This window comes from Corylus avellana, chromosome 5 (assembly GCF_965113065.1).
Source record: "Corylus avellana chromosome 5, dhCorAvel1.hap1.2, whole genome shotgun sequence".
Lineage (NCBI taxonomy): Eukaryota > Viridiplantae > Streptophyta > Magnoliopsida > Fagales > Betulaceae > Corylus > Corylus avellana.
In genome coordinates this window covers 29,079,767-29,101,502 of record NC_142494.1, presented here as the reverse complement: position 1 = coordinate 29,101,502, position 21,736 = coordinate 29,079,767, and the positions used below count along the sequence as shown (strand labels likewise).

The 21,736-nt window shown below is 35.7% G+C and overlaps 2 protein-coding genes across 2 annotated transcripts; one reads left to right on the top strand and one right to left on the bottom strand.

Annotated features, from left to right (window-relative positions):
* Positions 1 to 7,463: 7,463 nt before the first annotated feature.
* Positions 7,464 to 15,221, bottom strand: CFM2 (CRM family member 2). Its single transcript, XM_088516462.1, has 13 exons — positions 14,499 to 15,221; positions 13,234 to 13,762; positions 13,029 to 13,159; positions 11,589 to 11,903; positions 11,348 to 11,504; positions 10,907 to 11,199; positions 10,448 to 10,507; positions 10,264 to 10,320; positions 10,077 to 10,172; positions 9,481 to 9,738; positions 9,165 to 9,387; positions 8,583 to 8,713; positions 7,464 to 8,480 (listed from the first exon to the last, which is right to left on the bottom strand). The coding sequence occupies exons 1-13, from the start codon at positions 15,180 to 15,182 to the stop codon at positions 8,259 to 8,261; spliced, it is 3,156 nt and encodes a 1,051-aa protein (XP_088372588.1). The 5' UTR covers positions 15,183 to 15,221; the 3' UTR covers positions 7,464 to 8,258.
* Positions 15,222 to 17,571: 2,350 nt separating this feature from the next.
* ABCI8 (ATP binding cassette protein 1) lies at positions 17,572 to 21,325 on the top strand. Its single transcript, XM_059594315.2, has 2 exons — positions 17,572 to 19,129; positions 20,888 to 21,325. Exons 1-2 carry the CDS (start codon positions 17,669 to 17,671, stop codon positions 21,104 to 21,106), a joined length of 1,680 nt encoding a protein of 559 aa, XP_059450298.2. The 5' UTR covers positions 17,572 to 17,668; the 3' UTR covers positions 21,107 to 21,325.
* The last annotated feature ends 411 nt before the right edge of the window (positions 21,326 to 21,736 follow it).

Here is a 21,736-nt window from a genome sequence, read left to right as displayed (position 1 = left end):
ATTATTTTTTGCAGATTTGTTTTTTAATATATAGGTTGTGTGTAATTTTGATATTATGATTTGGTTAAAGCAATGCCCGCCACTCGTTGTGAATATCGGCCTAGGAATTACACACACCACCCGGTGCTCTCTGTTGGGCCTTGGGCCTGCTTTTGAGGTGTAGTTTGGTTTGTGATGCCACGTTTCACGTCTAATCTTTTTTGACCAAAAATATCCTAACAAGTAACAATGAACCCAATCCTTAAAAAGAGTCGAAAATCTTGGGCCAATGGATAATTGCATTGGTGTCCGGATGTGATAAAGAGACATTTGACAAATTTATCCGAGCAATTTAGGTTCAGAATCATCAAAATTGAAAATTTGTATCATTTTCAACCTACTGATGTGTCGTATTTTAAGTTATTTTTTTTAAGTAATTAACATAAAAAATTATTTAAATTAATTACTTAAAATACGTCCCATTAATCGATATAAAATGAGCGTTGAGGACAAGCATTAATCTTTTGAATTTGACAATTTGTAAACTTGATTCTAAAATTTGGTCTTACCTAGCTATGCTATGCAAGCTGATAGTGTGTATTTGAGAATGGAACCCAAATAGGCTAGCTGCTTCAATTATGAAGCTCCGAGGCTCCACCTTTATGAATAATAATAAAAAAAACTGCTGTTTAGGACCCAGAAGAAGGGGGGCTTGGGAGATGGGAACTTGAGCTTTATGGCTATGGAAGAATGATTGCAAAAGAGTTTGAGAGCAATAGGCTATAGATTTATTTATACAAGTCTATACGTATCAGCCATTCACCAACATTAAGATCGAGGGGAGTGACTTTTAGTTATAACCACTTAGTTTTTGGAGACGTGGGAATGAAAAGAGAGGAGCTGATCAGAATCACATGGGATCATGTCCTGGGGTTGAAGGACTAGTAGCCTTTATTGCTTTGTCTATTATAGGATGTTTTTAATAAGTGAATAATTCAGAGATCCAACTGCAAAAGGATCCCGACCGGCGACCAAACCATCTCTGTCTTTGATTTTTTTTTTTTTTTTTTTTTAATACAATTTTTATGATCACATGGTCAAAAGCAGCAAGCCCTTCATTTTGCTTAATTTCCTTCATTTGGACTAAATCCATGCTTGCTTGATTTTGAAGGTGAATTAAATTCCTCTAATCGCCGTGATTCCCTCAACCAAACAATTGAATTTTTTAGGAACAATAACTTATTCAACAATCTAACCCTCTTTGTACCAGCAAATTTGACTTTTAATTTCATGTAATTTTTTTTTTAATTACATGCCCATTCTTATTACTAGTGGGAAACAATGTTTATCCACATGCCCAGCGAATTTGCAAGCCAAACTTGAATTTTTAAATAAAATTGTGAAAAGTGTGGTGGTGGTTGCCTTGAATATCGAATTTACATGCCCGGATTCCGTTCGGTTTTCGGCAATACTTCCTTTATTGTTGACTTTACCGTATGGGGCTTCTAACCGACCCATTTTGCCATTGTGTACCGCTTCGTGCGGCCCTTAGAAAGGCCTATATCCTTTTTTGGTTTAATTGCCTACTGTTTATTTCTATTTTCATCAATGTATTGTCTTTCCATTTGAGTTTTGTCATTGGGGAACTCACTTTGTTTCGTCTGTTTTCTCCCCTGTAACCCTTGTCCCATTATTAAATAGAAAAAAAAAAAAAATTGTGAAAAGTGTTTTGTTTGAAAATCAATTTGAATAAAAATGGCAGTTTAATTTAAAAGATTTGGCTTAGGTGCTGATAAAAGAAAAACTATTGTATATGTGTTAAGCGCGCATTGTAGTTTTTTTTTTTTTTTTTTTTTTTTATCAATGGTCGACATTTAATTTCATTATTTTTCTTTTTTCATAAAAAAAAAAAACTTGGAATCAAATATACATCTTTTAAAAACTACTGCACACACATACACTTACGTTTTAAATTCATTATATATTATTATTATTATTATTATTATTATTAATTAGAAAGTGTAACCTGGCGCGGTTGGTTCCAAATTCTTGCCAAAAAGAATATTCGAAAATACGGTGAATTGGCTTCCTCTGAAATAGCTAGGACAAATCTCATGTGCCAAAAAGTCTTCCATTTTCGTTGCAGTATCAACAAAGGTGGATAAAAAGTCATCAATTCTGTACGATTTAAGGTTCACAGCACATCAATCTGTCCCATGGGTACTCTCTCACGCCATGGAAGAGTTTCCATATATGTTGTAAAATCTAATCACACAGCATAAGCATATACCCAAGAGTAATGCTAGTTAAAAACCACACTTAATTAATTTTATCTAACTATTAATTCATCTTCGTGACGTGATGGCGTCAATTAATTTTTAATTTTTCTTTTACATTGTCACGTGAGATAGTGATATAATAAAAGCGTGCATAATTTCTAGCATTAGTGCTTGATCTATATTTTGTTTTCATTGTAATACTGAAGAAGAATTGAAACAAGTAGTATATATAGATACAACAAGTACTGATCAGGGATCATTCCAATACAATAAGGTACGTACGTGATAAATCATGCATGTTTTAGCCATATTCAATAAAGGATTATACGTTAATTAGAATATTAAATTAACTGAGTAAATCGGTTTAAATTTTTGCAATATTTTATGTAACTTATTAAAGAAAAATTTAAACCTATAATGGAGAGTGTTAGTCAAACAAGAAATCAGAATTTCAATTTTCAAAGACGTACAGTATGTTGCCAGCCTTCCAAATTCATTTCCAAAGACCCTATAGACTCCTTTGATTCAAACTTTTGAGAACTTTTTGTAATTGATTAATGATTCCTTCACTTTTTTGATCAATCATCGTATTGAACATTTGCCATTTTTTCTCCATGACTATATATGTGCACCACCTGGTTTGCTTTTATAAACACACATGAAGAACCTAAATTGACCCGACAAGAACAGATCGATATATAGATGTAATCATGCTGACAAACTAATCAACTCGCTAGTACATTGCATGCATGCCCTAACGAATTTAGAGACACGCAAAAAGCACCATCTTGGATGATATATATTCATGACATATTAGTAATCAAATCACAATTTCCAAGCATATAAAACCATTAATTAATGAGAAACTTTCGAAGATTAAACCCATATATATATATATATATATATATATATATGTGAACATTGTCAAGTGAAATAAATCTTAATTAAGGATCAATTTCATCTAATTACAGCATTTTTTGAGAGAGAAATATCATAATCAAGTTAAAGTAGTCTGTAACTAGCTATCATACAGGTAATGGATCCGTTTAGCTAAGATATATGAATCAAAAGTGCTCTCTCCCAGCATACAAGTCTGGCACAATTGTCAACCTAGCTAGAAAGTACTAAAGATCCAAGTTTTAAGGTCATAATTCAAATCATCACCACCTAATTATTGACATCAATCAGAAATATACACTCCACATGAAAGAGAGAGCCCTACTTGATGCTCCAAGAAGATATTTGTTTTATCTGTTCTTTTCTTTTTCTGTTCTCCTTTGTTTTATCATTTACTCACTGTTTATAGTGCAAAATCTCACTCAACCAAACTGACAACCCCCCTGGCCACCCCAAAAAAAGAAAAAAGGAAAATATAAGCATTATTAATTAGTGTTTCTTACGCATTCACTTGCGCATATATCCCTGCCTACATATGATAATAGATTCAGGTATAGCCAGAAAGTCTGATTCAAATATTCCAAGTATTAATAATCCTTCTCTTACTTACTAATATAATCAACCGAATTAATAAGCTATATATATAATAGATCCAGAAACAGAAACACAGTAAATGAAATATCCTATCATCAACATGGAGAAGCTAGTTTGCATGGCACCAAAGTTTTCAGCATTCAAAATCCAACACTACGTGGGTAATTGGGATTCTCTTAGATTTCCATAAGAAGTGCAAAGATTCCAAACCATAACATGTATATATCTCAGTAAATTAATCTGATAGATCTGACTGAAAAAAAAAATCAAGCTAAAATCTCTCAGAAAAGTAAAAACTAGAGACACTTTCAAACATTAGTGGATCGATATATTAAGACAAGTGCATTAAGTTGCACGAGAACAGTTTTCCACATAAACAAATAAAGGAGAACACATAAAAGACCATAACTTCTCAGTTGTTCAAAAACCTAAAATAAAACCAAAAACAAAGAAAACCATAAAGCTAAAACTAGCTAAGCAAAAGGAAGAAAGAGAAGATATATAGGTAAAAAGTTGAGTAATTAATTTGCTTGGTGAAGCAAATTATGATCGGAATCGGACCAGGATGCTTGATTCCCCAAAAGCAAAGACTTTGGAAGTCTTAAAAGGAGAAGACCCTTCACTCAAAACCAAGAAGCAAGCTCGATGAAGAAATTGCTAGGACTTGTTTTGCAAACCCATGATGGTGATGATGATGACGACGATGTTTCTGACCTTTCTGTTTCTTTTTCTTCCTTCTCTTTCGTGCAGGTGGAAATGATGATGATGATGCCTTGAGGCTTGTGGGGTAGTTGAGGAGGGCAAAAGAGAGGGTGGTGTGGGAACAATGATGGCGATGGAGAAGGTGCGCAGAGGACATGATGATTGCTGTTGGGTCTGGCGTTGAAAGAAAGGCAGGAGATTCAAGGTATTTTGTGCTCTCTTTCTCTCTCTCTCTCTCGCGCGCTGTGTCAGAGATCTAAAAGAGAGAGAGAGTGAATGATGATAATCATGAAACCCAAAACTTTAGAGAAATATATATATATATATATATATTTGAAGAGCTAGCTCCAACCCACATCAGTGCGCGTGTGAAGTGAAGTTCCAGTAGGGCTGACAAGACAACTATATATCTAATATATATCAAATTCTCATCGGAAAAGAAAAAAGCCAATAAAATAAAAAATAAAAAAAAAAGATAAATAAGGCAAAAATATGGCTGAGATTGTTGATTTTCAAAGCAATTTTATGATTAAAATTTGTAATTTCCAAAAGGATATGTTACATATACATGTAGACATTAGTAAGATTGTGATCCCTTGGTTTACAACATGCAAGTCCTACTCTGCTTAACTTGTTATATTATTACTTATTACTTATTTCAAATGGTAAAATATTTAACTTAAATAGATGGTAAATAATAAAAACAAAGTTTAAACTTAGAATCTTTGTTTAAATATATGTTAAATCATAACTTATTCTAAAAACTAGCTTATATAATAAAAAATAAAAAATTTAGTCCTTTAATCAATACTTTAACACAACAAATACACATGATTTGTGAAGGTTGACAAGAATTCATATAGGAGTGCCTTATTCTCAAGCAATTGAGATGATCGATAGTATGTTTTTCTCTTAGTAAAATATTCTTATTAAATTATTAATTGTCTCAAAAGTTTAACATGATGAAATATGATAAATTTAATTATTTAATTAATATTTTAATATTTATCTTCTCGTATGAGCTCTCCCTCTATAAGTGAAGTCCAACACATTGAATATTCAATTGGTGAATTACCGAGATAAGGTTTGAATACAAGACCTTTGCTCTAATACCAAATTAAATTACCAATTATCAAAAAAATTTAAGTTGATAAGAAAAAATGAATTTAATCATTGACTAATATTATAGCAGAGTAAAACTCTACCACTACTAGTGATGAGAAAATGCTCCAATCAATTTTGGACCGTCTCTAATGTATAATATAGCATAAAAAGAAAATGAGTCTTGGGATAATAATATGGAGTTCCAATTTCATGAATCCAACAAAATGTCAATGCTAATAAATATTATATATCACATTTTTATCTTCATTATATAGTGTTGGTATGGCAGTCCCAACCAAGTTTTAATTTTTAATTTTTTTTTTTTGACAAGACTAAGCCAATAATTTGTGAGTACTACTAAATTAGCATTGTAAGATAAAAATATAATTTTAATATTACACGGTACTCAAAAAGAAGTTAACTTAAAATAATAATAATAATAATAGGAGTAACATTTTTTTAATATATATATATATATATTGAAATTAATAGAGACTCGGGCCCAGTTAAAGTCACGAGCTCACTCAACTTTTGTGTTTATTTTGATGCTATATTTGACTATATATTGGCCAACAAAAAAGCTAATCGAAGAAATTTGACTTGAAAAGTAAACTAAAATGTAAAACAAAAAAGTGACTTTTGCATCGAGCCTTTGGGTAAATATTTTTCTAAGGAAAATATTAGGCGTACAAACACATTTTATATAAAAAAAATAAAAAATTACAAACTGATGTAACATAACATGATTGAATTTCTCAGAATTTGAATTTATCTCATATCTAATTATAGTGTGCCACATCAGTTTGTAATTTTTTTTTTATAAAATATGTTTGTAAGCCTAGCATTCCTCTTTTTTTTTTTAATTCAATATCTAAAGTGCTATATTTTAATAGTACGTGTTATATATATATATATATATATATAGTACGTGTTTTTTACATACTCAAAAAATGATTAAAAATTTATATAATCCATTTCCTATAAATTTTATATCATCTTAAAAATAAAATTCCAAAAAAGGGGGTGCGCGGGAAAGGGGGGGCTGTAATGTTGCAAAACTTGTACTGGCCGACACTTGCAAGCAATATAGGTGGAGGAAATAATAATAATAATAGGCTATGGCCCTTTCTTCCCCTGAAACCAACAAAATAGGGTCTTGTAACCTGTAAGAAAAGAAACTTCAAAGATTTTCATTTATTGCATCGAAACCCCAAAATTCAACGTTTTTCTGTTGTGAGGCCCCATTTCTTATAATTAGAATCAGAAGAAGTCCTTTTTGTTTGACTAGGCATTTATGCTGCAACAATAATATGTAAGAGCTCATGATGTGGTCAAAGTTTTACACAATTTGTACTCTTATGTTCATAACTCCGACACAATCCAAACCACTAATTGTCACCCCTAGCTCATCTCAGGAGGTCACTCCATGGCTGCGTAGTTATACTTCTCCATGGTTGCCTAATCACATGTTGGGGGGGGGGGGGGGGGGGGGGGGGGGTTGAGAACTTGGGGTTTGATTCTTATAATCACAAGAAATTATTAATTAATAAACATTCTCCATCTACATGCAACCAACAAGGGTCCTCTCTATGGTCATGATTTAAAGTTAGTGCATTTATTGATGCATATGATAAACTATTATTTTTAAAAGACATGTCAACATTGACATCATGTACACCGTTAAATATACAAACTTTAAAATTCTAACCATAAAATAGAGCAGACCCATTTTAGTAGCAACATCCAACACTTTCTCCACCATGATTTGGGTTAAGCTCGTGGAACACAATGGCATGCATCCAACTCTTTTTCCTTGCCCACTTATCTTAACCGGGTGAAGTAAAAGAGAACGTGCACGCCGGCATTTTTTTTTTTTTTTTTTCAATATTAATTTTTTTTAAAAAAAAATGAAAACAGCCTGGCGTACTAAGCACGCCAGCGTGCTTAGAATCACGGCCCATCTTAACATAGAAGGGTGGGTGTTAGGTTTATTGCACCCACCTAGAATAATTTGGTTTTGAACCTCAAATCAAGCCAAATCAAGGATTCTTACGTTACAATATCAACATGAGATGCCACGAGGGCATTTCCCTCTCTACTTGCAGCACATAACCGGCATACATAGAGGGCAGAATCAGATACAGCGAATAAGCAGTAACCAAAAAGAGCAACATGATCCCTGATCATTTGTAAGATGTCACCTCTCCATCTTGTTTCTTGATTGAATATACTGAAACCAGTAAGCAGACCGGAACAAGCGTCCGGTAGAACTCCAGCCAATATGAACATTGCTGACTTGACATGTGACAAGTGTATGTGCGTGTATGTGCATCTTCCCTAGTTGAACCTGCTGACGGCTGAGTTGGTTTGATCCTGTACAATTTGATTAAAGCACTTTATCCAACACCAGGGGAGGGAAGGGGGGGGAGTATTTTATCAGAGCAATATTACTACTATACGATTGTGTGATGACATGGCAATGAAAATTAGTTATTGATTTTTTTTTTTTTATAAGTGCTGATTCAATAATTAATTTTCATTGCCATATTATCAAATTTGTAGCAATTGTATAATAGTCTACTAAATATCATTACTCTGATTATCACCATTGGTTCATTGTCAGAGAGTATTTCACAGTAGGGGAAGTCATGGGATAGATGGTTGCAGCAATATCATGGATACATTACAAGCTTCAATTCCAGGCTATAGACTTGGCTCTTCCTTGTCGTCGTAACTCTGCAACCCACATTCCAGTCTGATTGCTGCCAAGAGTTCAGGAGAGACAGTTGGCTGAGTCTCACCCTTTTTCCCAGCGTCACTAGCATTCTTTTTTTCCGGATGCAAAGGTTTATCTCCTGCCCCCCAACCCCTGTAAAGTATGACTTTGCTAGGCTCCTGAGAGACGAGAACCGCACCTGTTGCTTGCTGAGAGAGAGAAGAGAAAGAAGCGGGAAAAGGATGAAAACTTTAAGCCAATCTGGTTAATCCAAATGTAAACGAAAAGAAGAGGAACATGGGTGTGCACACCTCCAGCTGAAAAACCACCTCCTGGACTGAAGTTCCTTTTGCTCTACCTTTGACATTCACTATAGCAAGAGGATGCTTCTTAAAGTGCGCCATGATTGTTTTTGCAACACCATTGACCATGTTGGTTCTCCCTAGTAGAAGCAGCAAAAATTACTCAAAAATGATAAGTTGTTCATAATTACATTAGTTGCTAGGAAATGAAAAAGAAAGCAAAGGAATCTTATTGGGGAAAATGTATAATTTCTTCTATAATTTGAAATTTCCCAATTAACATCTACCAAATCCAAAACAGTGGAAAAACGTTTCAAGTGTTTACACTTCTCTTCTTCTGACTTATTAAGCAACTAAATTTAGGAATGCTGAGTACATCTCCATTCTGTTTTTGATAAGTACATCTCCATTCTGTTGACCAAGTTTCATGTAAAATTCCAGCAATTTATGCCAAAAATTAACAATTTTGAATAAACAAAAAACTGAAGGAGAATGCAGCTAAGACGATAATGATGGATAACCAACCCCCATATGAAGTTAGAGAAGGCAATAATGAGGAAAAACTGAGCTGTAAATGAGAGAGTAAATTACCTACTGCTAGTACCGGGCGTTTTTTCATCTGCAGGGCCTGCTTTCGTAGAAGAAGCCTCTCTTTATTGGAAAGATGTAAAGCTCTGCGAGGCATCTTCGATCCAATTTCTACCGTTATTGGAACTGGTTCAGAATTAATTTTTGCTGACTTAACTGATGACGCTGTTGCTTTGTTATTATAAACACAATGCTGAACTACTGCAGGACAGCTCATTCCTTCTGACTGAAGTCCACATAAACAGTATCGAATCCCTCATTAGAAGAGAAAAAAATACCCAAATAAATATATAAAGGATTAAGGATTCTTTTATAGTACCATAAAATTATCAGGACAAGATGTAGAGACAGCAGTTCCAACTTCACCATTCATATCCTTGAACAAATTTGCATGGGATTCTTTTCTAACTGATTCAGATGAAAATCCTCCACCAACTTTATCAGTTACATCCCCTTCAGGTGTTGATGGGATACCAATCGGTATATCCTGTTGAGTGGCTTGGGGACTGTTTATTGAAGCATCCATGCCATCATTTAATTTCATGAAAGTTGAATGTGCTTTATGTTTGACCTTAGCCTAAAGTAATCACACCAAACAACTATTTCAGATGCCATTTTAGATGAACATATTAAGTTGCAATATACCAGCAGTTGGTTGGTATACTAATAAATATAATACAAGATCAGAAGGACATATTTCAATGCACATGCACTGAAAAAAGATGCCTATAAAACTGGCGTGCGGTTCTTAATGCAACTATATAAAACGGAATGGTAAACACATCATGTTGGACCATTGATCTGAAAACGTGTACGACTTACATGCAAAACCTAGAAATACAAACAAATAAATATAAATCGAACAATTTTAGTACATAACTTTAATATCCAAGATCTTATCAATACACCCCTCACCTCTGTGTTCTCTGCAGGAATTGCTGGACCAGATTTAAATTCTGCATGCGAACTCAAACATTCAACTGGCTCCACACTGTCCATATCCTCTTTGACCTAATTTAATTCGAAATGTGAAAGTCACCTCAAATTATAATTTTTGTTGGGCGAAAGGGCACAAAATTAACAAAAACATAAGATGGCTCACAAATTTTTGTCTCGGTTCATCAGCTGACTGCTTATTGTTTGCCTCCTCGTCTTTAACCTGAATCAAGAAAATAATACATAATTTTCCTTAACAAGATTGGGTAAATCGGCATAGAAATAACAAAACAAAAACAAAAATCCATGAAAAAAGAATAAAATGAGAACATAGAAAAAAGATAACTCACCAACTGAAGTTTCAAGTCATCTATGTTTTTAGTAAGCTTCAAAACATGAAGTTTCAGAGACTGCATGACAAAGCAGGAAAAAGTAATAAATATCATGGTTGGTTAAATATTAGCAACCCAAAGATAAACAAGCCTAAATTGAGTCAAGATCCATGTTGTAATGTATTACAAGCCTGTACCCAGGTCCCTAAAATTGACATGTCCCCTTGGAAGCTTTTAACAAAATCCCAACCAAACAATCAATCCTAATCGCCTCTTTATAGGGTTTTGCCTTGTACTTTGACTCTTTTACTTTACAATATAATGGAATAGATCAACTGAGCATCTCTATTCCGTATGAGTATGGGAGGTGGTTTTTTTCCTAAATTTTACTATTCTTTTTTTGGAGTCCAGGAAGGGACTGAGAATACAAACTGGTTGACATACATATATATAGAAAGATAGCCTAGCCAATTTTACCTTACGGCGCTGTGCCTCTATAGAGCGCTTCATTGCTTCTCTTTTGCTAAGGAGTGTCTGAGGCCTTAGAGAAGTAGGTCGTTTATAATTCTTTCCACGATACATGATGATTGCGTAACCCTTGTTCACTCTTTCAACCCCCACTAATATTCCACCACTTTCTGCCTCTAAGGTCCGTGCTTCTTCGTGAACAGTTTCAAAGTTTCTCTCTTTAGATATTATCTTCACAAGTTCCCTGTACTTCCAGTGAAGATGCATGTTCTCAATTGTTCCATCAAAAACCCCACGTCTACCTGAGTATGGAAGAGAATATGCTTAGCAAGGCCCACTTCTGTATGATATTTCAAGCAGTTTGCATATGCCCTTCAGTTTAGTCTTAAGAAAGAAAAAATTGCATGCCGTCTGAGTTTAAAATAACATACACTAGATGGCAAAACTCACCCATTAGTAGGAAAGCCTTCATTCTCAGGGCAACCTTCCTTAGCATATATCTTTCCTCTTCAGTTATACCCTCTTTATCTATTTCAGGTGCTTGGGTGACCTCTGCCTTCTCAAGCTCTGCTAGAAGTTTCTCTGCCTCTTCTTTCTTTTCTAATGCCTATCCATGAGAAAGATGCTGTGTGTAACATGAAAAACAATGGGACAAGAAAGTAGCCAACTGTAGCACCTTAACAACTCATACCATCGACAATTTGACGCTAGTTCTCTTGATAGTTGCCTCTGTGGACCTTAGCTTTCTTTCTTCTGAGAGGAGACCCCTTTCCTCGTCATTGGCCCCATCAAGTTCACTTTCAGAACCACATTCTGTATTCCCAAATTTAAGCTCCAGTGTGGTTGTTGCGGAAGTACTATGTTTTGTCCTTTCTTTCTCCCCATGAATTCCATGCTTCCTCCGCTCTTCTATTGCAGAAGAAACCGCAGGTGGCAGAAAATCTTTTCCTCTGTATAAGACAAAAAATTCCGAATCCCGGGAAAGCAGTGATCCTCCTGTCAGCCGCTGCAACAATTGTCTTTATTTAAAAGATGTCCGTAAAGATATTTTATCCAAATAAAAATGTTATAAAGAATAAAGTTCCACAAGAAGTTTTCAAATGAGTAGACTGACTCAAATATTATCTTTGCATAATAAATCTGTTTAATACAGTCGAAAAACCAGAGTGGTTAAGTCAACGGATTTTAAGATGCTGCCTAAGGTGCCCAAAAATAATTATTTTTATCTCGCTACCGGGAAAAACAAACCAAAGAAGACTCCATTTCAGTATGAAAAAAGATGACTTGAAGCCACCAAATTGATTCTTTTAAATACAACACCAAATATTACTTATAGAATGGGAGAAAAGGGGGAGAGGGGGGGCGCGGGGGGGGGGGGGGGGTGGGGGTTGGGGAGGGGGGAAAGCGCAGCTGAAATTAGAAATATAGTCACATTGATTGCACTTTCTTAAGATAATTTGGATGCACAAGCTTTAAGAAGAGTTGGAACTCTTCCAGAGAACCAAGAATTGCAAAAACATAGAGCATCATCAAAAAACTAAAATAAATGAAAGGCCATTGCTGTATCAATATGCCAGATATTGAAGCTCTAATGACTCTGAAAATTCCAAAATGAACATGGATTGGTCAATGTGAGAGAATGCTCCTCTGTAATGAAGCATCAAAATGTCAACTGGCACTGAAATAATGGATGGGTTATCACTCATTGGTTTTTCTGTCACGTATAGTCCACTGCCTAGCCACAGATCACTGTTGAAGCACTGATAAATCATTTGAAACCTGTTATTTACCAGCATTCTGAGACAAAAAAAGTGAAGTTTTATAACACATGGAAGAGATTGAACATGTGTCAGAAGGAAGGATACCAAAATCAGTAACCATTTTCCTAGTGTTGCTAGTAGAGCCGTACATTAACAAAAAACTTTTTGACAGCATATCTGTCGGAGATTATCCTATTAACCTGTTTGGACTGTAAGTTTTTCAGTCATTAGCCAATCACATAAAATGACCATGAATTATGCATCATGAAACATATTTTACTTTTAAGAAAAAATATTATGCATCAAACATAATTAAGGTAAGAGCAATTTAAAGATATTAAGTTTAAAAATATTTCCACATCATTACCAACCTTCAGCTCTTCAGCCATCATCTCACTATTAGTGTTCTGTACTCCTCTCTTAACAGCAATTTTGGCAATCTCACATTTCTCCCAGAGCTTGACAATGGAAATAGCCAATCCTTGAAGATTTCTGTTTCTGCCTGTTAAAAGGAGAAAAGTCAGTAAGTTTAGGTTGACCAGCTATAACCGTTGTGGTATCAGAAGCCAAACTCACCTAACACAAAGTGGCATGGCAAGGGTCGACCAAGTCTTTTTAAAATGGTCATTTCATCATTTGTTAATATAGGCTTCACACCATATGGAAGAAGGCGGAAAGGTCTCCTGTATCCAGGAACAATGGCAGGTAGAAGATCAGCATCAACAGGAAGAGGGTCATATCCCCACCAATCAGTAAAACGTGGGCCCAACCCCTCTAACAAGCGATCAGCTTCTTCTGCAAGCTGTGCCTCACCTGGCAGTTGAAATCGTACTCGATTTGGCATACCAACACCTTGTATTAATTTTGGTTGAGACATTTTTTTGGTAGGACTTGTTGCAGCAGATTTTACATCATTTATGCTGGATGAGTAGCTCTCCTTTTTATTATGTCCTCCATCATCCATGTTCGAATCCAGTAAAGCATCAGCCGAGTTGTCATTTTCCAAAACCTCATCCGATAAAAAGTAAGGATACTTATAATTGGCCCCCCTATACAACACTATCTTACTTCCAGACCTCCAAACAACCAGACCTCCAGTTTTCCTCTGAGAATGTCAGAACAAAACCAAATTCAGACAGCTACACGACATAAACCTCATATTCTAACAATTTAATTGTGGATATCACAAATCTAACTAAAGTGATTATTGCATGTCAAACTCAGTAAACGCATACTGTGAAATTCTTTAATGATCAAAACAAAACCCCATCCGCATTTAAACAGGTAATCAAAATATAAATGAAGTTTTGTCATTCGAGATAGTCTCTCTACAGCTTTCACTTCCTCTCAAATTACCATTAACCCTGAGGAAGACCAAATACTTAATTGGCAAAGATGCCACTCTACACCCAAGAATACTAGCTAAACCCCCTACATTCCCACATCGCCTACCGGAACAAGCTCTGATTCAATCAAATTAATCTTCAGCCTGGACACCGCTTCAAAACATAAAATATAAATAAATAAATCGCTTTGATTTTAATTCAAGAATTAACAGATCAAATCCAGTAATTATAAAATATTTAACAAGAAAGAGTGTCCGAAATTCCAAGAAAACACATTGCTTGTCATATCACTAGCGTCGAGTTATTCCAAAAACTTAGTAAAGTCATAGAGTCGGTACTCAAATTCAGAATACTATTCCAATAACACGTAAAATCACCAGTTAATAAAAAATCATCATTATCATTTAATTCATATTTCAACAGTGCTCAATTCAAATTCAAAGTCATAAGCAAATTAAAACAGTGAACAATCCAAAAGGGAAAAATGGACCTAACCTCCAACAAATCATGAGTCCTCTTCATGTTCAACCTACAAAGATCCTCGCAAACGATCTTGACGACCTCGGTCTGCCGCCACCGCTCGTGAATACCGTTCACGATACCTTCTGTGACCCCGGCCTTCCCGATCTTCAGCTTCTTTCTCGTCTCAATCCCGATCCTCCTCAACCTCCTCAGCTCCTCCTCACTCAGACTCAGCTCCGCCAGCGTCGGCGCACTCTCCTCTCCCTTCCCCTTCCTCTCCTTCCTCTCCATCACCTTCTGCACCATCACCTCCCTCCTCAGCGCGTGGTATCTCGTTATCGCCGTACCAGTGCCCGGCTCCGGTACCGGGTTCTCTGGCGTGGACCAGCTCGTATCCATTGTGTTCCCGACCCGGCGTCTCGGCAACCGGTTGGGCAGAGGGATGAATATTTCTCCAGCAGAGTTCTCATTTGGGCCTGAACCTGGGCCTGGGCTCGGGGTGTCTTCGGTGAAGCCAAGAGTGCGCAGCTTCTCGGCGATGCGTTGGATGGCGGATTTGGGGAGGGTTTGGGTTTGGGCGTCGGAGGCGGAGCTCCGGATGAGGAACTTGGGGGTTCTAGGGAGCGGTGACGGGAAGAAGGTGAAGGGAAAAGGTGATTGGTCTACTGGGGGTTTTGAGGGGAGCGACGGGTAGAGATGAGTTACAGTAAGAAACATTTCATGGGGCAGAGGCAGAGGCAGTGCTGTGCGAGTGAGGATGAGGGGGGTGTAAGGCTTTGGGTTTAAATGCGAGCGATTACCGACTGTTTAACGGATAAACGACCCACTTCCTATCTTTTTATCACGTGAAACGTGCGTGCCCTTCTTGTCCAAAACGGATTTTCATTTCTAATAATTTGTATCCAAATTGCTAGCAAATGTGGATTTATTGCATAAATTACTATCGACTTAAACAGCAAAATTGTTGAAAATCTCAATCCTTTAAAAATAGCGTTAAGACCCTAGTAGCAGTAGGCATTTAATTTGACCGAGCCTTTCAATTGTAAGCTTATATTCTTCCGATTCTCAATAACTAATGTCATATGCTCCTACCATTTATTATAAAAGCTTAAACTGATAGAAAAAAATAAATTTAATTATTTTTTTAATATCTCTTAGGCGTAAACTCAAACTCCATTTTAAACACTTGAAATATTTAATTGAAATAAGGTAAATGACAAAGTTAATGTTCGAATTCATAACATTTACCTCTGATACTATATTAAATTACTATTTATCTCAAAAGTTTAAGCTAATAAAAAAATAATAATTATTTAATTAACGCTTTAACAATAATCACATTGGCAAAGTTTGACGCCATGGTTGATTCATTGAAGGTGTTATTTACCTCTTATTCTGCTCATGACATGTATTAATTGGAGACTGTTACTGGTGTATGTTTGAAATATTCATTTTGATCTCTATTTTAGCGTCGCATATTTGTTCAGTTGAGATGATGTCTATTTTGACGGTGATGATGAGGTGAGTTCTCCATTATATTTCAATTCTGAGGTTTTTATACTTTACCATTGATGGAGCGATTTCAGGTTAAGAATAATTTGCTACCAGCAATTTCTTTAATGGCCAAGCTCTGAACGACTCTATGTATTGTAATGAGGTCCTGTAAAACAAAATTAAGATTAGAAGGTCTTCAGTTGTGATCGAAAATTTCTTGATGTTTAAGTTAGCATCTTTATTTAAAGATAAAAAAAATAATAAAAATTCGCCTATAATTATTCATGAACGTATTAAGTGAGATATGCGAAAAATGAGACGGAGTGAGGGTGGATAAAGAGAGAGGTGTGAGAGTGAGAGATATACAATAGAGAGATAAGGGTTGTAGGACTGGAAGACTTAGAGGGGGGAAGACGTGTCTCTCTCTAGGTCTCTGTCAGAAAACTTTTTTTTTTTTTTTTTTTTTTGGAGGAAGGAGAGAGAGATCTTCGAAAGTTTGACCGATGGGAGTTTTAGTAAGTGAATGATAGTTAGAGGTAGCCAAAGGTAAAAACACGTACTCATCATAGCAAAATGTAATTACCAAAAAAGAAAAAAAAAAAAAAAAACATGGAAAACACGAAATTCTGTACACCCAACCCCAAAAAATACCTCTAACTAGTCTGTACACTCAGGGGGTACCTTTATCTGTAACGCTTATCATCTTAAAAAAATGGAAAACTTTACTTTGCCTATTAAACTTTCACTCAATTTTATAAATTTTTGAACTTTTAAATATTTTATTTTGAACTTTGAATTTTCAATTACTTTTAATTAGAATCAATCCATTAATTTTAGCTGTTAAAAATATAAAAAGATCAAAATGCCATTGATTTTTATTTATTTTTTAAATAAAAAATAGTTTTAGAAGTTAAAATTTTATACAAAAGTCAGGGATATAAATATTATGTAACGTTTAAAATCTGAAGGATGGGTCTACATTGAGAGTAATTGAAAGTTTAGGAATCCAAAATAAGAAATTTGAAAGTTCAGGGGTTTATAAAATCGAGTAGAAGTTTAGAAAGCTAAAGTAGAGTTGAGATTTTCGGCTGCCTCAAGCATCAAACATGACCTTTTTTTTTTTTTTTTTTTTTTTTTTTCTTTTTTTATTGGAGAAGAGAGATATTAAAGGAAAATTCAAATTTAAGGTATTAGTACTAAATTTAGGATGATAAAATTCATTTTAAGTGATACCGTCCCTAAAGGGTTAACCTTCCACCCATAGGTTTTAATTTTAAATAAAAAAATAAATTTTGAGACATTAGAAATGAAATATTAACTTATAAAAATTTAACAAAAAGAACAGAAAAAAAAAAAAAAAAAAAAAAACAAAATCTAGCAGGACTAGGAAGAGAGAGATTTTTTTACAATTTTTTTTTTTTAATAAAACCATATCAAATTTTAACAGACACTTGTCTGACTCTTGAGAGCATAATAGCAGGACTCAGCCAAAATAGGAGCCAAAGTGAAATCTTTTCCAAAAAAATCATATAACTTCCTCGATGTATAGCCACGTGCCCTCATCCTGTGAGGTCCGTGTTGCACACAAGACTCGTTAAACTTGTGGCCAAGAAAACATAAAGAAACAGGAAGCAGAAAAAAATACAGCTTCACATTTTCCTTCATCGTGTCGGTTTTTCTCGCAGCTCTATCCGACGCAGGCCACATCCATGGCTTCTCTCTTAGCTAACGGTACTATTTCAAGCTTATCTCCCCAACCCACCTATGAATCACCTAAACTCCCAAAAGGGTTTCATCCAAGGCTCCAGAATCCGAAATTCCCAAACCCCAAAACCCCAACTTCAAGGCTCTTCAAGGTCCGAGCAGATGTCGGGTATTCGGGTCCAAGTTCTTCTTCTTCTTCTTCAGGTATGTCCTCGATTTCAACAACAACAACAACCAGTAGTAGTGAGAAAATCCAGGAAATTCTTCGTAACGTTGAGTACGACAAGAAATTTGGTTTTAATATAGACATCGATTCGTTTTCGATCCCTAAAGGGCTTTCGAAGGAAACAATCCGACTGATTTCTTCGCTTAAAGAAGAACCAGATTGGATGCTTGAGTTTAGATTGAACGCCTATGAGAAATTCTTGAAAATGAGAGAGCCCAAGTGGTCCGATAACCGATACCCTTCTGTTGATTTCCAAGATATTTGTTATTACTCTGCGCCCAAGAAGAAACCCACTTTGAATAGCCTCGACGAGGCCGACCCGGAACTCGTTAGGTACTTTGATAAACTGGGTGTCCCTTTGAATGAACAGAATCGATTGGCTAATGTTGCTGTTGATGCCGTTCTCGATAGCGTTTCGATTGCCACGACGCACAGGAAGACTTTAGAGAAGGCTGGTGTAATATTTTGCTCGATATCTGAGGCTATTAGGGAGTACCCGGATTTGATTAGGAAGTATTTAGGGAGAGTAGTGCCGAGTGAGGATAATTACTATGCAGCTTTGAATTCGGCAGTGTTTAGTGATGGTTCGTTTTGTTATATTCCGAAAGACACAAAGTGTCCAATGCAAATTTCAACTTACTTTCGGATAAATGCATTAGAAACCGGGCAGTTTGAGAGGACGTTGATAGTTGCGGATGACAGGAGTTTTGTGGAGTATTTGGAGGGGTGTACGGCACCTTCATATGATAGAAACCAGCTTCATGCTGCTGTGGTGGAGTTGTATTGTGCTGAGGGTGCGCAGATTAAGTACTCCACAGTGCAGAATTGGTATGCTGGGGATGAGGAAGGGAAGGGAGGAGTTTATAATTTTGTTACAAAGCGGGGCCTTTGTGCTGGGGCTCGCTCAAAGGTATCTTGGACCCAAGTGGAGACGGGGTCTGCCATTACTTGGAAGTATCCTAGTGTTGTTTTGGAGGGAGATGATACTGTTGGTGAGTTCTATTCGGTAGCTTTGACGAATAATTATCAGCAGGCAGACACGGGGACAAAAATGATACACAAAGGGAAGAATACTAGAAGCAGGATTATTTCTAAAGGTATCTCGACTGGGAATTCAAGAAACTGCTATAGGGGTCTTGTTCAGGTTCAGTCTAAGGCAGAGAATGCCCGAAACTCCTCTCAATGCGATTCCATGCTTATTGGTGACAGTGCAGCTGCCAATACCTATCCATACATACAGGTATTAGGATTGATTTTTCACACTCATACTAGTATTTTGTTTCATATTTTGTTCGATGAAGTTATAACAACTTATGAGTCACATAGGAATAAATTACTCCACCTAGGATCAGATCATCCTGGACAGGATGTTTGTATTATCCTGTGATTTTATTTTGTTTCATTTTTTCATTTCATGTTTGAAGAAGTGGAGGTAGTTAAGAATTTGATATCCTTACTGCTCTGAATGTTGGGGCATCTCTTTCGATAATTACTCAAGGTTCCTGCCAGGGACATGGAATAGAGATTTATTTCCAGGTCCATAGCGCAGGGTGGTCTCAGGAACTCTTTATATGAATTCATACCTCAAAACAACAGAAAATCGGAAGTTATTTTACCATATAAGCATTGAATAGAAGACAAATTAGAGCCATTAAGCTATTAATCTTTACAGATGTGCATAGTAGCTTTGGTTCTTTCTCATTTTCTTCCCCTTTTTCATTTTATATTTCATGTAGTCTTGTATAAACCTTCCATTCTGGTCTTGGGAGGTCTGAAGCTTATGATGTGGTGTGCTGACCCAACCAATTATAGTCCTTACATTACGTGTTTTCAGCCTATTGTCTACCCCAATTATGGGTCATACACCTGAAATGTTCGTTGAAAGTGCATCTGACTTTGGACAATTTTTTCTTATTCTTTTTCTCCTGGGTAGGCAGCATACAATTATGGAGTTATTATAAACTATCAACGAAATAAAAGAACTGAGAAAATAGAACCTTGTGTCAAGTATCAGTTCTGTAATTCGAATTTCAGTTTTTTTCCTGAGTAATTTGACAAATCCTTTGGAGGTTTGTATCATTTTCACTATTGCACATGCTGTAATAAAGAATTTATGTATTTATTTCTATAGGTAGCATTATGTGGTTTTTTTTTATAAGCATTATCAGTGTGATTTCTGTGGGCAGTAAAGCAAGATTTTTATTGACGAGATTTATGAAATTTGCAAGCTCAAGGAAAAAACAATTTGTAATCGGTGGAGGCTTTTGTGTGTGCGTGAGTGAGTGATGGAACAATGTTTTGAGATGGAAATTAATTCATTCTGTGCAATTTACTCTGGTTTTGAAATATTGCTGCTTTTGTATCAGAGGAGTTTCTCTCTACATTTATTGACCTCATAATTGGGGTACACTTTAACATTGATGCAGTTATTAGAAAATTGTAAAGTGCATGAGCTAGCAAAAACTGTAAAATATGTCATTGATTTGTTGCAAACTATGGAAGGCTCTTATTGAAGTGGAAAGTGCAAAACTTTTTATCTACTTGCAAAATTGTAGATTCAGATACTGTGTGAACTTTTTATGATATCTCTCTCTTTGAGATGACACGGTGAACTGGTCATTCTAGTCATCCCTTTGGAAAGGGCAGAAAATAAATAGATAAATAATTGAACTTAATTTTGGTAAGCTAGAATGGATTGATGGAATTATAACATTTCCATTAGTCCCCTCTAAATGTAGTTGCCACAATTTTCTTGTGTATACAATTGTGAGACTTCTTGTACCTAGAGTTAGGACAAGAGACAGAGACAGCTAGGGAAAAGTCTGGCTATGATGTGAATTACATTGCTAAATCATATTAGGAAAAATAGTTGTTTGTTTGCAGTATTCTGATAAAGTTTTTCCCTCACCTTCTCTCGTCTTCAAGTTATGTTTAGAGAGTAGAAGTTTTACACCGACTTTTTTTTGTGGGTATATATACTGAATGATTCGTTTGACAGGTGAAGAATCCCACAGCTCGCGTTGAACATGAAGCCAGTACCTCCAAAATTGGTGAAGATCAGCTATTTTACTTCCAGCAGAGGGGAATTGACTATGAGAAAGCCATGGCTGCCATGATATCTGGGTTCTGCAGGGATGTGTTTAATGAGCTTCCAGACGAGTTTGGTTCTGAGGTGAATCAACTTATGAGCTTGAAGCTTGAAGGATCAGTGGGTTAGGTAGCAGGTAAGGTTTTAGTCAAAAAGCTCATGTTTGTTGTTGGAGGGAATTTATGTCTTTTTGTCAAGAGGTTTTAAGATTGCAAAAGTCTCAGATGTCTTCAAGCAACTATTTGTATTACACACTGGGAAGAGTCTGGATACTGTGTACATAAAAATATTACTTGTTTGCTTCTTGTGTAATAATATTGTCTGTTTTTATATTAAATAACATGAAAGTCTTCATTTATAAATCTTGTACAGCCGTTTCATTGGCACTGGGTTTCAAAATTAGCAATGACGTAGAAGAAACCTCTCTGAAAAAGTGAGTTTGTGAGTGAGTTTCTTTTCAAGTCATTTGAAGAATCATGACTTGAGAGGAATGTCCTATTATCTACATTGTGGTATTAGAACTATCTTCATGGATTACCCATATAAGTTTTATCTTGATTCCAAATGGATCTTGAGCCTAGTTGCTATTGGACGGTGACGGTGAGGTTGAGGAGGATAACTCAAATGAAATGGATGACAGCGATGCAGAATGATCAGTTGGCTTAACATTCCTCGCTTTCTTGCTTGTAGCACAAAAGCGTGGATTTTTTATCTCACGTTTCTAATTTTTGCACTTTTAAATTAGGAAAAAAATGCAAA

What these genes read in the sequence shown, in the direction of transcription:
- ABCI8 (XM_059594315.2), top strand. Translation starts at nt 17,669, where the DNA reads ATGGCTTCTCTCTTAGCTAACGGTACTATTTCAAGCTTATCTCCCCAA. An exon ending in ATACCTATCCATACATACAG is followed by an intron (nt 19,130 to 20,887) that starts GTATTAGGATTG and finishes TTCGTTTGACAG; the next exon opens with GTGAAGAATCCCACAGCTCG.
- CFM2 (XM_088516462.1), bottom strand. Translation starts at nt 15,182, where the DNA reads ATGTTTCTTACTGTAACTCATCTCTACCCGTCGCTCCCCTCAAAACCC. An exon ending in CTAGCGTCAAATTGTCGATG is followed by an intron (nt 11,505 to 11,588) that starts GTATGAGTTGTT and finishes TCTCATGGATAG; the next exon opens with GCATTAGAAAAGAAAGAAGA. An exon ending in ATGACTTGAAACTTCAGTTG is followed by an intron (nt 10,321 to 10,447) that starts GTGAGTTATCTT and finishes TTCTTGATTCAG; the next exon opens with GTTAAAGACGAGGAGGCAAA.